The sequence below is a fragment of the Crotalus tigris genome, unplaced genomic scaffold (assembly GCF_016545835.1).
Source record: "Crotalus tigris isolate CLP2741 ecotype Arizona unplaced genomic scaffold, ASM1654583v1 scf7180000017576.4783729, whole genome shotgun sequence".
In the NCBI taxonomy this organism is placed as follows: Eukaryota; Metazoa; Chordata; class Lepidosauria; order Squamata; family Viperidae; genus Crotalus; species Crotalus tigris.
Genome location: NW_024096487.1, coordinates 1774015 through 1791498, shown reverse-complemented (window position 1 = coordinate 1791498; position 17484 = coordinate 1774015). Strand labels below are relative to the sequence as shown.

Sequence of the window (17484 nt, the reverse complement as noted above, 5' to 3'; positions counted from 1 at the left end):
TCTTATAAGTGATATTCTGCTAGTATAAACTGTATAATCTTCATAAGAATAGTGACTCTGAAATAAGTCCAACTTTGACACAAAAACAGTTGAATTTTTCCAGTCATTAGATAGCTTTTATTCATCTACATCAATGTTTCCCAAACTTGACAATTTTAAGGCATGAGGACTTCAACTCCCAGAATTCCACAGCCAGCAACGCTTAAAATTGTCAAGTTTGGGAAACACTGATCTACATTAACTCTGATTTTTAAACTTATTCCAGGGTTTTAATTCTCAAGCTGTATAAGTGTTTCATCAACAATATTGACAGAATGCATGGTTCTATATTTGGTGGCTGCTGTTTAAAGCTTGCAGAAAACCATATTGTACCTTGCTTCTTGAAGATAAATAGGACTACATTCCATCTGGGGAAATGTGACCAGCATTTTGTGCTGCCTGCGTAGTATAAGTAACCATCTTGGAAGTGCAAGATAGAAAAAAAAAAAAAAACGAGGAGCATCTATTCTTGATAGGAAAGGCTGTGTTTGCCTTTAAACTTGGATGAAGAACAAAAGGAATCTTCCTGAATTAATTCCTAAGGTCACTTACGCAACATTTCCCCTACCTCCCAACAAGAACAAACTGTGAATGGTATCTAATGCCGGTCTGTATTTGCCAGCCCTTACCAGAATGTTTAGCAGCACTGAAAGCTGTTCAATTCCTTCCTGTTCTTTTGTTTCTTTTTTCCTGAACTCTCCTTTTTCTTTGTAGCCTACTATTGTGCGGCATCATTGGGTACACCGGAGACGCCAGGAAGGGAAATGTCGACAATGTGGAAAGGTGAGAAACACAGTGCATGTGTGTATCAAGATCTTATCAAATTATATAGAGAAAGAGAAAAGGAGAGGGTTTTTTTTTTTTTAAAGAAGCTAAGCTAGTGTGGAGTTGGTGAGAAACTATATTGGACTTGCATCTTTGCATAATAGTCTTTATTCTACCAAGTAAAAAATAATAAGATACTATATACAATGTGATTTTCTGAACTATTATCTTTTTGACTTAGATCAGTTTTTTTCCATATACTGTTTAACTGCATCTCCCCTGGATCGCAACGCTAATTCATTGGTGATTCATTGGGTTGCCAGAAGTTAACCTTCACGAAGTTTCAGAAACATGTGATTGAAAGACATTTGTCCACTAAATTTGTTAATGTACATCTGTTGCAACATACAAAAATATTATTATACGTTATACTTTTCACTGTAATGTACAATGAAAAAGGAAACGTGAATAATGTTATTTTTCTTTCTTTGTCTGTCCAGGGTTTCCAGCAGAAATTTGCCTTCCACAGCAAGGAAATTATAGCCATCAGCTGTTCCTGGTGTAAGCAGGCAGTGAGTGCAGCATGCATTTGTTTGCCAAAATATTATTCTCCTTTTCTCTGCCTCCATTTGCCCCAAAACACGATGTGCTATTTATTGAAAATTTTTATTAGTGTGTGCACCATGATTTTACTTGTATATGTAAAAGTATATGCTTTTATCATGGTAAGTTCTTGAATGCAGTTCTTCTCCTTCAAGGAGAAAAATGAAAGAAAAAAAAAACAATGTTGAGAAGACATCTGTTCAGAATGGGGGAAATGGGAAATTAAAACACAGGTCATTCTTGCTTACCAATGATACCTGGGACCAGCTGCTCTGTCGCTAAGCACCACGGTTGCTAAGTGAAAAATCATGTGACTGTACAAGACATAAAAACTCACTTCTGCTTCCATGATTAAGCAAATCACCCCAGTCATTAATTGGGACATTGTAGGACGGCAATGTATTGATTTCACTTCTATGTTCGCTTTTAAATTTGCTTCTTGAAAGCTGGTTGTGAAGCACACAAATAGCGATTACGTGAGCACAGGAGGTTGTAATGTTTCTAGATGCGAAGATTGGTCACAAAATGTTTTTTTTTTCAATCATTGTAACTTTGAACAGTTATTAAATGAGGTACTATAGTTGGTAAGCGAGAACTAACTGTAGTATCTGAGGTCAGAAACTAGTCACTCACTTTTTACTTTCTTATATATTTCCCAAGAGTATTGTTGGCTTGTCTGCTAGTGGGAAATATCTGAATGTAGAATTGCAAGACACTTTTTTTGAAAAAGACAAGACTTTTTTTGTGGAGATAGATAGATAGATAGATAGATAGATAGATAGATAGATAGATAGATAGATAGATAGATAGATAGATAGATAGATGCAGAGCTAATTGCTCTCTTTTATATTAATATTCTGACATAGGAGTGTATTTAGAAATGTAAAATATAAAAGAAACTGCCTAGCATCCTGAAATAGTACCCTCTTTCCCACCATCTCAGCAGTCTTCCTGTAAAGGTCCAGGCAGACAAAACAGGAACCATTAGTTCTCAGACCAGCCAAATGTATAACAACTTTCAACAACTTCAAGGCCGCTAAGCACTGAGCCAAGCTTCTGGTTATTCAGGAGGGCAGGAGGAAGAAATTTCAAGCAAAAATTCCCGAAGTCTTTTTTCATGTCTTTGCATAGCAACAGATAATAAACTGTTGTATTACAGCTTTATTACTGTCTGTTCTAAATACGCTAATCTAATTGAACCACGCCTGAGAGTTTTCATCCAAGTTAGGCCCTGGATTTGTGCTAAGCCATGAAGTCCCAGGAGATTAATTCCAAGTTTAGGATGAGAAGCCTAGCACTTAAATCTGATTTCCAAACCTTTCTGCTTACAGGAGTACACCAGCCCAATATTAGAAACAGGCTCACAGAGGCAGCGGTTGTTCTTAATCTGTTCTGTTCTTTTGCTTCTTTTCAGTACCACAGTAAAGTTTCATGCTTCATGCTGCAGCACATTGAAGAGCCCTGTTCATTGGGGGCACATGCTGCTGTTGTCATCCCTCCCACCTGGATTTTGCGTGTCCGTCATCCCCAAGTATGTTGCAATTTTAGGTTTTCTTCATCCCTATGTAAATTTCTCCCCTAAATCCCTTTATCGTTACTTAGGCCCGCCCAGGCCCTTTCATATGTATTAAGAACAACACTCAAAGTTCCCAACAAAATTCAGGGAATTGCAGTCCTAACACTTCTGAAATGTGGAGGAGGTACTTTCAATGCCTCCTGATTTACATGGTTTGTTCTTTCTGTTCCCCCCCCCCCACCTTCTTTCTCTAGAACCCTCTGAAGTCAAGTAAGAAGAAGAAAAGAACTTCCTTCAAACGAAAATCCAGCAAGAAGGGGCCTGAGGTCAGAGATTAGGACTGAGAACTTGAAAGAATATAAAGAACAAAATGAAGATCAGGCCGTCGTAAAAGAGCAATAGGGGGAAAAAATTCTAGGAAATTGGCTAATGCTTTTTTGCGCTTTTGAGCAATAATTTGCTAGACCAAAATGGGAAAAATGCACTTTTTAATACTGAAGTGTTACATTCGTTTTAATTTACAAAATTGCTTCTTTGGTATTCCTGGGCCATGAGTCCATGTAGGAGGCTATCTGGAAGCCCTCTAAGCAAGTGAGTAGCTTGATTGAAAAAGAATGCCTCCTCCTCTGCACTCAGTGAAAAGAATTGCCTTCTGTCTTCTCCCAGCCAGACCCTAATAAAATATTTGCAGACTAGTAACTTTTCCTAAAGACTAAGGAAAAACAGTCCAGCAGAACTGAAGCAAATTGGACAATGCCATTGATCACAGAGGTGAATAATGTGTAGCTCTCCAGATGTTGCTGGAGTATCATCCCAGTAGCCTCTATCAGTGGCCTTGCTGGGATGAGACTGCTGAGAGCCATAATGGGGTCCTGTTATCACCCCTTGGTTATTATACTAAATATTAAAAGAGGAAATATCTTCCTCCAAATTTGCTATAAAACTGCACTATCCTGCTTACAGATAGTGATAAAAATTAGTCATTCCTTATAAACATGCACTAAAAACAACAAAAGAAACTGATTAATAGCATCTTGATCCCAGAAAATACTAAATGTTTTCATAGAAATGAGGATTTTTTTATAGTTATTGATTACAAAGGCTAGATGTTGTCCCCACAGAGCTCCAGAATAATGGTTGCTGGAAAACAGGTGGACATCACTGCACTTATGTTTTGCTTATAGGCATCCCTACAATATCTAATTGACTAATTTAGACATAGAAAGCTGAACTGGATAAGACTGATTTTATCCAGCACAGCTGTTACATTTTTTAAACTATTTAAAATATTTTTAAAAATATTTCAGATGTTTTGCTCTTATACTCCAGATAATCCAAATGGAGATTGTTTATTGCTTAGAACAAATGAGAATTGAAGCCCAAAAGAGAGCAGGGGAAAGAAAAGCTAAAAACAGGTTTTTTTTAATGAAATGTAGATGCCTGGCTGGCTTTACGGTAATTGAAACTTAGGTCGACATCATTTCCATGATTTTTGTTCTTGTTTTTATAGACCTTGACATAAAAGGCAAGAAAGATCTTTTCTACAAAACTAAAACCCAAGTATTGTTCATATTCCTAGTCGAACCTAGTACTTGCATTTGTTCCGTTTTTTTGGTTGTCAAAAGTGCAAGGAATTTAGTGACTATAACACCATGCACGCAGTGTAAATCCCATGGGTAAAACCTCTGATTTCATTTGGCATTCTGTAATTCAGGGCATCTTTTTTAGGAAGGAAGATGGAAACCCTTTGTTATCAAGCCCATTCCAGCACCTCTCATGAAGCCTCTGCTTGTGTTTGTGAACCCCAAGAGTGGTGGGAATCAGGTAAAATTATTTGCCTGATATTATTTCTCATATACCATTGGCTTTCTGTTAGCCTTCTTCGGCAGATTTCCTTTATTATTTTCTTCCATTCTTTTAGGGAACAAAGATATTCCAGTCTTTTATGTGGTACCTCAACCCTCGGCAAATTTTTGATCTCAGCCAGGGAGGTCCCAAAGAAGCGTGAGTAACAATTAAAAGCCTGAACCTCACCCAAGCCCATTTGTCATGTCCAACTGCCACAGACCTCAAATTATTGGAAAAATATTTTTTTTATATTTACATCTTGCCTTCCAAAATAGACAGAGTGGCACTTTAGAATTAGAAAAGTGAATGATCTTAAGAGTACTTGATGAGGTAACATTGTTGAACTTCTGAGTATAAATCTCAATGCAACAAAACTGAGATCCCCTAGAAGTTATTTAGATTGAGATTTTCAATCATTGTCAGTCATGCTATCTCCCGTGTTACTGAATAGTGCCCACTAAAGAGGAAAATGCTACTACCGTATTTTCTCAGAAATAAGACCCAAATGGAAAATGAGCCCTAGCATGATTTTTCAGGATGCTTGTAATATAAGTCCTACCCCCTAAATAAGCCACAGTTAAGGTCGTCAGCCGGACAGACGCATTTATTATCGTATTTTCCCCAAAATAAGACCTAACTAGAAAATAAGCCCTAATGCAGGGGTGTCAAACTGGCAGCCCGTGGGCCAGATGCATCACCCGCAGGCCACGCCTACCCAGCTCCGCAAAGGCAAAAAATATGTCACGATACGTCACATGACACGATCGAGTTTGACATCCGTGCCCTAATGCGTCTTTTGGAGCAAAAATTAATATAAGATCCGGTCTTATTTTTGGGAAAACATGGTGTAAAGGGAAGAAGAAGAAATAAACAAACCTGTGGAGTAATTCAAGCTAAAAGAGTTTCAATTCTCCCAGGGTTGGGGCTGAATTTTCTACAATATTGTAGGAATGAAGTTGATCTCTTCAAGAGAGCTTGGGGATGTACAGTGAGGGGGCTTGGTCCACTGAGTAAGGAGGAAATTCAGACCCATGAAGCCCTTCTTCTTGGCCAAGCCCGTATTTCCCTGGTATTGTTTTTTACATAGAAAGGAGGATCAGATAAATCCTCTCTTTTCCTTCGAGTAAAGAGGAAGAGCTGCCTCTTTATATAAAGGAGGAAGCATAGAATTACTGCTCTCGACTTTCTGTTCAATGAGAAAGACAATCTGCAAAGGAACGGATAAAGAGTAAATCATTCCTTATCATTGCTGCTGACAAGAAATCTATTATGTACAGAAGGAGACAAGGATCAATTGTTTCCTGTTGTATCTTGCATGCACATGCCTTTGTGGAGAGAGGAGCAGGGTTGGTCAAAAAAGAAAAAAAAAAGGTTGAATTTTACCAGGGTCCCTGAAGGCTAAAAGCAGCTACTTTGTAAACTACATCTGGATTTTGCACTAGAGCTTCCCCTTGCCTACTCTAGATGGTGCTCTGAAATGGAGTACTAAGCCAGTACTGAAGTAAACTACTTCAATACATTTTCTAGCCATGCCATTTTCTGCTCCTTGGAAGAAAAGAAATCTTATTCCATTAAGCTAACAGCCAGAAAGAGAACATACACACAGTTCAAACCACAAACCTTTACTCCCTGTTATTCCCTTTTTATTACTTGGGTATGCGGCTTCTTTCAGCTATGGAGACAAAGCTGAAGAATTATTGTAAAGATACATTTTTTAAAAAAAAATTGGGGGGGGGAGGAATAAGGTTCAATAGATAAATATAAGTGATGCTCACTCTGGGTTTTGTACAGGTTGGAGTTGTATCGTAAAGTGCACAACTTACGGATTCTGGCATGTGGAGGAGATGGTACAGTAAGTGGCTATGTCCCTTTTCCTGTGTGATAAGCTGTGATAAGGTAGATCTACCTCAGTAGCAGAACCTGGATCAGTATCCAGATAGTTTGTTACATTGAGTTATGTGAGAAGAATTTCCCCCCAAATAACTTAATACAACCGTATACATTCAGGGCTAACCTGTCCAAGGATACCGAGCTGTTTCCATTTTACCTAAAGCACTAATTCAGCAATGTATTAGAGATGGGCATTTCTAAGAGAATTGTCTCTGAAACTGATTGGTTTATATTAACTTCTGGCCTACTACTTTTTAACCTCTGGAGGATATAATATTTCAATATGCTGGAGCCCTGCAGTCCTATCTAAATTGTTATCCCTGTCTAAATTGTAAACCAACAGTTGTAGTAAAGATTCCTTTTAATTGATTTTGGTTAGTTGTTGGGCTAATTGAATAAATAGCATAGCCACTAACAAACCCTGCCATCTTTTGTAGCTCTTATTTTTACACTTTTTGGGCTGGCTCCTGTGGATGTATATAAAAAATGCAATAAACAGTTGAAGCAACTGAGCAGACATAGGAAATTTCAGCAAAAATTCTGTCTGAATTTGTTATATCTTTCCTGGCTGTGTAGGTGGGATGGATCCTGTCAATTTTGGACCAGTTACGCCTGAATCCTCCACCTCCTGTGGCCATTCTGCCTTTGGGGACAGGAAATGACCTAGCAAGAACACTGAACTGGGGCGGGGTAAGAATTTGCCAATTCATTACAACTTTAGTATTTGGCTATGTTCCAAGTCAGCACTGCGAACGAAGCTAAATAGATTGAAGGGATGTTATTTGTTTCCATTACCTTGTCTCAGTTCTCACAGAGGACATATCAACCCACAGGGATATACCGATGAACCGTTGTCAAAAATCCTGTCTCATGTAGAAGAAGGGGAAATTGTGCAACTTGATCGCTGGAATCTACAAGTGGAGCCCAAACCTGAGGGAAATCCAGAAGAGAAGGATGAAACAGCCACAGATAAGGTGAGCCCAAACCTATCATCTCTAAGTTATTAGCAATGTCATATCCAGATAAATCAACTGCTATCTCTCACACACAATGTGTTGTACTTTATAATTTATTCCATAATGGTCAAGTATAATTACATATGAGTTAAATTTAATGAGAAATATTCTGTGACATCACAGAAAATATACCTTGCTCCCTAGCTAACTTTAATGAATTGGAGCCTGTTGTTACAAATAGGGCAACAGGAAGAAGTAAATTCTAAAAATGAAGATGGAAAAGAATGGGTGGAAAAAGGGTCAATAAGTATAATCTAAATCCAGTAAAATAGATAATATTCTCTAGAATCTGCCATTTGTGCTTCTAATGAGCAATGATTATACTTAAGTATAGAGTAGCTTACTGTCATAATTCGTCATAAGTCCAATAGAAGAATAGAATTTTTAGTTCTGTGTTCAGCTGAAGGAAGGCTAGCTGTAATTTCCTAGTTAAATCAGGTATAAGCAGTCAAAATAATAACACACTTACCATGTAGAAGTTTTATTTGAAGCTACTTTTTTATTTATTCATTTGTTTATCAAGTTTGTATGCCGCCTATTTCACCCTAGGCGACTTACAGAGAGTTGCTGATGATACCCAAATCTTTTTCTCTGAAACAGTGTCAGGTAATAATGTATCTCCACTGAATAGCTGCTTTAAACATTAATAGAGTAGATAAAGAATAATAAATTGAAACTGTCATCAGAAAAAGTATAGCGGTTCATTACAATGCAATCTGGTGTGCTTCTAGAACTAAGTGTCTTTGGTTTTCAAGATTGGGATAACAGATCATAGCACTTTTTTATCAAGAAGAGAATGAGGTTGTCCCTCGCTCTCTCTGACTAAATTGAAAAGTCAGAAAGACAGCATACTAGGAATGGTTTTGTTGAAATAAAGCTCTCCATGTGATATAGAGTACGTTTCCAGATTTCAGAGTCAGCCACTGTACTTGGCATCCAGGGCTGAACGATTGAGGTGAGAGACAAGGGGCTGGGGTCACTGAATGGCCTGCCCTCCCCCCAATTTAAACTCTCCACCCATTCATCTGACTGCTATTGTGAATGGAGAAACCATATGTGTGTGTGAGAGAGGAGGAAATGCTTGAAGCTATTGCCAATTCTTCATTACTTTGCTCCAATTTGTCCTTGTAAAGAACTTCCCATTCTCTGGAGTTTCAGATTCCAAATGCATCCTTGGAACTTGGAAAGATGGTAGATTGGACTATCAAAACAAAACTGCTTTCCTTTTGAATCATGACTTAAACATGTATATGTGGGATAGCTAGTTTGGCCCTAAGAATGTCTTCTCATTGTTTAGAATCACTGTGAGTTAGAGTATCAAAGTCTCAGCTAAAGCATCTTTCTGAAAATTTTGTGAGAATCTCAGGAAGACATGATTTGGTATTATATGATATTTTCATAGAGAAGTTTCTGTATTCAGAATTTCACTATCATACAATAAAATATCAGAAGAGACTTTAATAGATAAAGAAGGTAAGGGTTTATATCCACGGTTCTAAACTGCTTTGTTTATTCCATACAAATATCTGTATATCAACTAAAAAAAACCCATTCCGTCTTTCAGTCCTAGGTTTTCTGTTTGTCTATTTCAGCTCCCTCTTGATGTCTTCAACAATTACTTCAGCCTTGGTTTTGATGCTCGAGTGACACTGGAATTCCACGAATCTCGAGGTAAATGTCAATGCGTCTAATAACCGTCAAAGCTTATGCTTTGCAGATTATGCGAGGGCCGGGCTGATTACTTGAGAAATGCTTACAACTTTGTCTAAGGAGAAGCTAAAGTCAGAAAGGTTGTAATTTAATTTAGAAGACCAGGGAGGGAGGAGAAAAAGAAAGTGATTAGGAATTGGAAGCAATTGGCTCAGAAAAATAATTAATGCCTTTCCCGGAGTAAAGATATATATTATTTCTAATGTTAGTGGGGGGGACTTAGATTCTTAAGAACCGGTGACTCGTAATAATGGATAACTAACTTCTTTCTCCAGAGGCCAAGCCAGAGAAATTTAACAGTCGATTTCGGAATAAAATGTTCTATGCTGGGGTGAGTTCACCAGGATGCTTGCCCCAGTCTACTTTCTACCTTTCTCTTGATATGCCCCCCCCCCGAGTTTTTTATTAGAATATAGACAGCAGCCTTTCCCAAGTTGGCATCTTCCAGATGTGTTCGGATCTCATTTTGCCAGAAATACCAGGAGTCACACGCTTCGCACATGTGGAGGCATTCTGAGTTGGGAAAAGGTGCTATTGGTTTCCTTTGGAATATATGTGGGGAAAAAAATACTTTATCTGCATTGAAAATCTGTACTGACACAAGAGAGAGAGAGAGAGAGAGAGAGAGAGAGAGAGAGAGAGAGAGAGAGAGAGAGAGAGAGAGAGAGAGAATTTGTCTGGTGTATATGAGAAAGTATAGTTTTCCTGCTTTGTCTGGAAAAGGAGTTTGAATAATTCTGTTGCCATTAGTATGGAGTCAAAGTTTTGTATGAAGTATTTTCTTACGAAAAATAAGGGGTGAAGATTGTCACCATAATGAAAGAAGAATATCCAGAAATGTTCAAGGGCAATCAACTTACAGGAGAAAGTGGTAGCAGCTTTTCCCTTTCTAAATGTAGTTTTGCTATCTTCAGTAAGATGGCAAGACTTTTTTAAACCTTGAGAGGGACTATGAAAGTGGAAGACATTGTGCAATGTAGCTCAGCATTAAATACAGCCAGGGAGTGGGGATAGTGGGATGGGACTTGATTATGCCCTTAGAAATTTACTCAAATTTACTCAATCTTCCCTTTCTGTTGAGAAGCAGGTAGGCAACTCGGTGAACTGTTTCAATTTTTCTTCTATTTGTAGACAGCATTCTCCGATTTTCTCATGGGAAGCTCTAAAGACTTAGCAAAACACATCAAACTGGTGGTGAGTATATTACGATACGGATGGGTTCTTTCAGTTTACTGGAGAAACAAAGTTATTGGCTTGGATAATAAGTTTAGTCTGCTGATGAAGTTGATTATTGTAGACAATGTTGGGAGAAAAAAATTATTCCCAGGCCAAGTCTCAGACAAGAAAAAATTGGCTGTTCCATAGAAAGGATAGGATTTGGCTGGTTGCTTCTTGCCTTTGATACTGACTGCTTATTCTCTTTTTTAAAAAAAACAAAAACAAAACAGTGTGATGGAACAGATCTGACTCCCAAGATCCAAGATCTTAAGCTTCAATGCCTCGTCTTCCTAAACATTCCAAGGTGGGCTGTTACATTGATTGCCAGACAAAAGAAGTCATTGCTTTTAAGGTGCATTCCCAATTTTCCAAATCTCTCCCTGTGTTTTCAGTTGTAGCAGTTCATTTTTCTCCCTCCTGTCTATGCATAGGTACTGTGCAGGCACAATGCCTTGGGGTAACCCTGGAGAGCATCATGATTTTGAACCCCAGCGCCATGATGATGGCTGCCTTGAAGTCATTGGCTTCACCATGACCTCGCTGGTGAGTAAGCCTAGCTATTCTGACTTTTTTACACCAGTCTGCCTAAGTAGCCATATTGCTGAAGCGCATTCATTAATTAATTCCCTTTGTAGTCCTTGGGAGCACCAAAGCATTATTTACAGGCACAATAGAAATTTTTTGTACTGTACGTCTCAGATTACACCCAGAATAGCTGAGATGAATTAAGTAATCCAAAATATAATTAATAGGTAAGAGAAGTATCAACCCTCTATCCTGGTGCTTCTTGACCTCTCAGCGGCTTTCGATACCATCGACCATGGTATCCTTCTGCGTCGTCTCGGAGAGGTGGGGGTGGGCGGCACCGTATTGCGGTGGTTCTCCTCCTACCTCTCTGACAGGTCGCAGTCGGTGCTGGCGGGCGGACAGAGATTGACTCCTAGGCGCCTCGATCATGGGGTGCCTCAGGGCTCGGTCCTGTCCCCCCTCCTTTTTAACATCTACATGAAACCGCTGGGTGAGATCATTCGGTGACACGGGGTGAGGTATCATCAGTACGCGGATGATACCCAATTATATATCTCCACCCCGTGTCCTTTCAGTGAAGCAGTCGATGTGATGTGCCGGTGCCTGGAAGATGTGAGGGTCTGGATGGGGGTGAACAGGCTTAGACTCAACCTTGACAAGACTGAGTGGCTCTGGGTCTTGCCTCCCAAAGGTCAACTGGATGGTCCATCATTAGTCCTGGGGGGGGGGCAAATTTACCTCCCTCAGTGCAGGCACGCAACTTGGGTGTCCTCCTGGACTCACAGCTAAATTTGGAACAACATCTATCGGCTGTGGCCAGGGGGACCTTTGCCCAGGTTCGCCTGGTGCACCAGTTGCGGCCTTATCTGGACCGAGAGGCTTTACTCACAGTCACTCATGCCCTCGTCACCTCAAGACTGGATTACTGTAATGCGCTCTACATGGGGCTACCCTTGAAGAGCGTTCGGAGGCTGCAGTTGGTTCAGAATGCAGGCGCAAGAGCGATTGTGGGCACGCCAAGGTACGGCCACGTGTCACCTATCCTCCGCGAGCTGCACTGTCTTCCTGTGGCTCTCCGGACGCAATTCAAGGTGTTGGTTATCACCTTTAAAGCCCTTCATGGCATAGGGCCAGGTTACTTACAGGACCGCATACTGCCGCACAGTTCCCAGAGACCGGTGAGGTCCCATAGATTGGGCCTCCTTCAGGTCCCGTGGGCCAGACAATGTCGGCTGGCGGGCCCTCGGGGAAGGGCCTTTTCTGTGGTGGCTCCGACCTGGTGGAATCAACTTCCCCCCGAGGTTCGAACAACTCCCACCCTGCCGGCCTTTAAGAAAGCCGTTAAAACTCTCCTGTTCCGGCAGGCCTGGGGCTGATGTCCCCGGGGGGGGGCGGGACATGATCGGACTTGCGGTATGATTGAATTATTTTATTGTCTTATTCTCGATGATTGTTTTAATTTTGTATGCCGCCCTGAGTCCTTTGGGATTGGGCGGCATATAAATAAATTAAATAAATAAATAAACCCTTTATTTGTTAAGCAGACGACATCCAGCTTAGGAGTAAACAATGGAACATTTGGTTCCAGCAGTTGTTATGCCCCTATTCCTATGGGGCATAAAAGGTTGTAACCTTTTGTCCCTTGCTCTGTTCCAGACTTGAACCGGACCTTGACCACTTTCATTTTGAGTGGCTAAAACAGATTCTATTAATTTCAACTGTATTTCATTTTGCAATGGAAATTGTCAGCACTGGAAACCCAATCTAGATCAGATCCACATGTGTGGGATCCACTGAGATTAAATCCCCTGTGCTAGCAGTTTATGTTGCATGAAGAGGTGCCATTACAAAATATAAATGCTAGACATTGAATTCATATGCAGATTCAACAGGGATCAAAGGGTTAAAGCCTAATAAAGTTTCTGATAAAGATGCAGAACACCTTGATAATTTGAGTGTGAGTTTGCATAGTGTGTCTCGAGGTATAAGGCTAAGAAATGCTAAGACTTTTGAACATAACTGTTATATTGCAATACATATACCATTGGAAGTCAGCTGCAGAACTGACTCCCAATGATATATGTATTGCAATATTGCAATGTACAGGTATAGTATAGTGGTACATGGCTCAACAGTAGTAATTGTGAGAGGGATCTTGGGATCCTAGAGGACAATCACTTAAATTTGAGCCAGCAGTGTGTTGCAGCTGTCAAAAAAGACAGCACAGTCCTAGGTTGCATTAACAGAGGGATAGAATCAAGATCAATTAATACCACTTTACAATGCCTTGGTAAGACCACACCTGGAATACTGCATTCTGTTTTGTCGCCATGATGTAAAAAAGATGTTGAGACTCTAGAAAGAGTACAGAGAAGAGCAACAAAGATGATTAGGGGACTGGAGGTTAAAACATATAAGGAACGGTTGCAGGAATTGGGTATGTCTGGTTTAATAAAAAGAAGGACGAGGGGGGGACATGATATCAGTTGAGGGGCTGCCACAAAGAAGAGGGAGTCAGCCTATTCTCCAAAGCACCTGAAGGCAGGACAAGAAGCAATGGATGGGGAATAATCAAGGAGAGAGCCGACCTAGACCTAAGGAGAAATTTCCTGAGAGTTAGAAAAATTAATCAGTGGAACAACCTGCCTCCAGAAGCTGTGAATGCTCCAACACTGGAAGTTTTTAAGAAGAGATTGGACAGCCATTTGTCTGAAATGGTATAGGGTTTCCTGCCTGAGCAGGAACTAGACTAGAAGACCTCCAAGGTCCCTTCCAACTCTGTTGTTGTTGTTGTTGTTACTTTGGGTCAATGGGTGGAAACTGCAGGCAAGCCAAGCTCTCTGATACATTCAGAGAATCTTTCTGATGGAATGAGCTAAGCACCAATAAAATCTTGTCTCAAAGCAGGTGATTCATTATGTCCCAAAGAGCAAGGGGATTGGGTTACATGTCCTTTTACATTTCTTTCCAGTTGTATAATTCTGTGACAAATTTCATGTCTCCTGCGTTACGTTTTATGGGAGAGTTTCTCAGGCCATAGGTTGGTCATGCTACTGTCTGCATGCGTTGCATGCAAGGGTTCTTCAGAATAGATTGAACTGAAACTACTTTGAGACCCGGTTGTAGTTTATATGTTATCTATTATCTATTGTGTAGTCCTTAAATACTTTGGCCACCTAATGAGAAGGAAGGACTCACTGGAGAAGAGCCTAATACTGGGGAAGATTGAGGGCAACAGAAGAAGGGGACGACAGAGAATGAGGTGGCTGGATGGAGTCACTGAAGCAGCAGGAGTGAGCTTAAATGGATTCCAGAAGATGGTAGAGGACAGGAAGGCCTGGAGGAACATTGTCCATGGGGTTGCGATGGGTCGGACACGACTTTGCAGCTAATAACAACAACAACATGTGTAGTCCATTTACTTTACTTTCTTCTTTGTTCTCTAGGCAGCACTGCAAGTGGGTGGCCATGGAGAACGGCTGCAGCAGTGCCGGGAAGTGGTACTTACCACATCCAAAGCCATCCCCATGCAAGTGGATGGGGAACCTTGCAAGCTGGGAGCTTCCTGCATACGCATTTCATTGCGCAACCAAGCAAACATGGTGCAGAAGACCAAGAGGAGAAACTCCATGCCTCTGTTGAATGAGTATGTACTCTAGGGAGGATCTCCCAGGCTTTGCTACAAGGAAGAAAGGAGGTCTCACCAGTTCACATTATTCAGCTTTGCTACAGTTTCTATTGGATTTCTATCATGCCCCAAAGCAGTGTTTCTCAACCTTGACAATTTTAAGGCATGTGGACTTCAACTCCCAGAATTCCACAGCCAGAAAAGCTGGCTGTGGAATTCTGAGAGTTCAAATCCACATGCCTTAAAATTGTCAAGGTTGAGAAATACTGCAAAATCTAAGACTCAATGTCAGGGAAGGTTCCAAGGCTATAAGACAGTTTTATAGCTCCCTGAAATTTTAGCCAATGTTTTAAATTTAATTTTGAGTATTCGTTACTTTATGTTAAATAGGTTCTTATGACAAGTTTGAAAGCGTTAGGTGGAGGCTGTATAAGACATTATGAAATAAAAAAGAATTAATTTCTCTGCCAATAGTGTAAAAGCTTCAGTAACAATTCTCTACCTAACCCAGTGTTTCTCAACCTTGACAATTTTAAGCCATGTGGACTTCAACTCCCAGAATTCCACAGCCAGCAATGCTGGCTGTGGAATTCTGGGAGTTGAAGTCCACATGCCTTAAAATTGTCAAGGTTGAGAAACACTGACCTAACCCATTAAATCAAAAAAACTTTGGAGGCAATCACAATGCTCTCCTCAGATGATTTTATTTGGAAGATTCAAAGTTGTCCCAGATTCCTAGTAACCAGATTAAAAAAAATTGAGAAAGGGATGTTATTTGTATGTTACAAATAGGTTTCTGGTGAAGTAAAATTATTTCATTGGCCTACTATCAGAATATGTTAGGGAATGGAGAGTAATTTTACTAATTCCTGGACATTGATAATTACATATTTTGGGAAATCTTGGAAGCTTCTTTCTTGGGATGGATGAGTTATGTCATAGAATACATTCAAAGTACATAAAAGTGCAGGCCTGGTAAAAAAACAACACTTATATTTCTTTAAGCAATACTTCCTATTCTCTGGAGGGCAAATACACAGTAGCGTGGATTCCCCTGATCCCCATTTAAAATGACAGTAGTAGATTGTCAATATTACTCTTCCTATTTAGCCTTATCCCAGTAGATACAAGTGCACGTAGCTTTGCTGCCTGTCTGCATTGGCCAGGTGAGTTTTTCTTCGATAGCTATTAAACATTTCTCTCCGAATGGAACTATGTGTGCAACATGCAACTGTTGAGCATGCTTGTGCACAACTAAGAGAAGTTTGTTAGAAACCTGACACATTGAGATTATTGCTGCTGTTAGAAAATATTGCCGGTCACCTTCTCAGTCAGTAGCATCTTCTCTTTCCTTTTCGCACACCATAGTGTTGTCCTGCCTAATTTTTCAAGCATGTTTGCTCCTTTCTTTTCAGTCAGCAACCAGTTCCAGAACGGTTAAGAATCCGTGTAAGCCGAATTGGCATGCATGACTATGAGGCACTTCATTATGACAAGGAGAAACTCAAAGAAGCCTGTAAGTAATTGGGGGGATTTGTTTAAATAGAAAGGCCAAGCACCCTACAGGAACATCTGGAATTTGGAGCGGTTTGTTTATTATTGTACCCACTTTCTCTCAATAGCTGGTAAGTGACTAATGTTAAAATAAGACCTCTTTTGACCTTTGTGACACACTGAATAAGATGAATATTAAAAAGGTCTTGCATCAGAATATGAGAAATAGCACACTTTTAGAAATAGTGTTTTAGTCCACAATGTAAATCCATTTTTTGCACATAGGTTCTCCCCCCCCCCCTCAGAAGTGTTGATGAGCTAGCAGTTTCTCAGGGGCTTATAAGCCAAAGTAAAATATTTGGATACTGAGCAATCATAACAAATGTGGTTAGCAGGCAAAAGTAATTGCATTTTTTTTTATTTTACAGCCGTGCCTTTAGGAATTATCGTGGTTCCAGGAGACAGTGATTTGGAATTATGCCGGAGCCACATTGAAAGGCTTCAAGAGGTGAGTTGCTAGAAAAACTATTGTAAGGGGAAAGTGCAGTCTTACTACACTTTAATGACTTGTCAGACAGCATACCCCATATCCTTACTTCAGTAATATGTGTACTTCCACAGTGATAATGATTTTCTTGTTTTGAAGTTAAAAGCAAAGAATGCATAAGGAGATATTCTTGTTCCCAGTTCACTGTACCACAGTGAAAAAAAAGAAGAGGTTTATTTTTGTTTAAATTAAGAATTCCTCCTCACATGCTCTGGCAAAGAATTCGGGTTGAGCTGTAAAAATACCATTTGTATAAAAGAAATATGTGGATAAAACGAGGAGTAGGAAATCCAGATGGGGTCACTGATTTCTGGGGAAGTTATGGCAAACTGAAAAAATCTTTGCAATAACAGAGCCGAACACCATGATAGAAACAAAAGAACCACTGAAAGGCTTCAGGAGGTGAGTAGATCAGTTTTTCAGAACCTCCCAGATAAGGAGAGGACAAGAGATCACTCGCGTGGGTTCCACATGGCTGCACTTCACGAGGAGATCATAGAACAGCGGTCTTCCCCAGGTTTAAGATGTGGAGGACAAAGGGATTAACTGTCTTGCTCATAACCACAGTGGAGCTTTTTAAAGGACACTAAGTTCACAAGCCTCACTTTCTAATTCTTTTGGGGGGGGGGGATTACCTTTTAACCATCATAAAATTGTTAGAGATCTTTGAAATGACAAATCT

General features: G+C 40.0%; 1 protein-coding gene and 1 long non-coding RNA gene across 10 annotated transcripts in view; one reads left to right on the top strand and one right to left on the bottom strand.

Moving 5' to 3' along the window:
- Window positions 1-7584, bottom strand: part of LOC120314930 — a 42782-nt gene extending 35198 nt beyond the window's left edge. Inside the window, exon 1 of the long non-coding RNA XR_005558569.1 lies at window positions 7457-7584. This is a non-coding gene — a long non-coding RNA (uncharacterized LOC120314930). The remainder of the gene's footprint in view (window positions 1-7456) is intronic.
- Window positions 1-17484, top strand: part of DGKZ (diacylglycerol kinase zeta) — a 136081-nt gene that overhangs the window by 91693 nt on the left and 26904 nt on the right. For all 9 annotated transcript variants that reach the window (XM_039358456.1, XM_039358498.1, XM_039358507.1 and 6 more), the window contains 17 exons: window positions 754-822; window positions 1305-1376; window positions 2822-2938; window positions 3178-3249; window positions 4652-4747; window positions 4845-4927; window positions 6563-6623; window positions 7238-7351; window positions 7495-7635; window positions 9270-9348; window positions 9663-9718; window positions 10519-10581; window positions 10836-10909; window positions 11037-11148; window positions 14580-14779; window positions 16177-16277; window positions 16684-16763. In XM_039358456.1, the coding sequence (XP_039214390.1) occupies window positions 754-822; window positions 1305-1376; window positions 2822-2938; window positions 3178-3249; window positions 4652-4747; window positions 4845-4927; window positions 6563-6623; window positions 7238-7351; window positions 7495-7635; window positions 9270-9348; window positions 9663-9718; window positions 10519-10581; window positions 10836-10909; window positions 11037-11148; window positions 14580-14779; window positions 16177-16277; window positions 16684-16763 (1590 nt within the window). The remainder of the gene's footprint in view (window positions 1-753; window positions 823-1304; window positions 1377-2821; window positions 2939-3177; window positions 3250-4651; window positions 4748-4844; window positions 4928-6562; window positions 6624-7237; window positions 7352-7494; window positions 7636-9269; window positions 9349-9662; window positions 9719-10518; window positions 10582-10835; window positions 10910-11036; window positions 11149-14579; window positions 14780-16176; window positions 16278-16683; window positions 16764-17484) is intronic.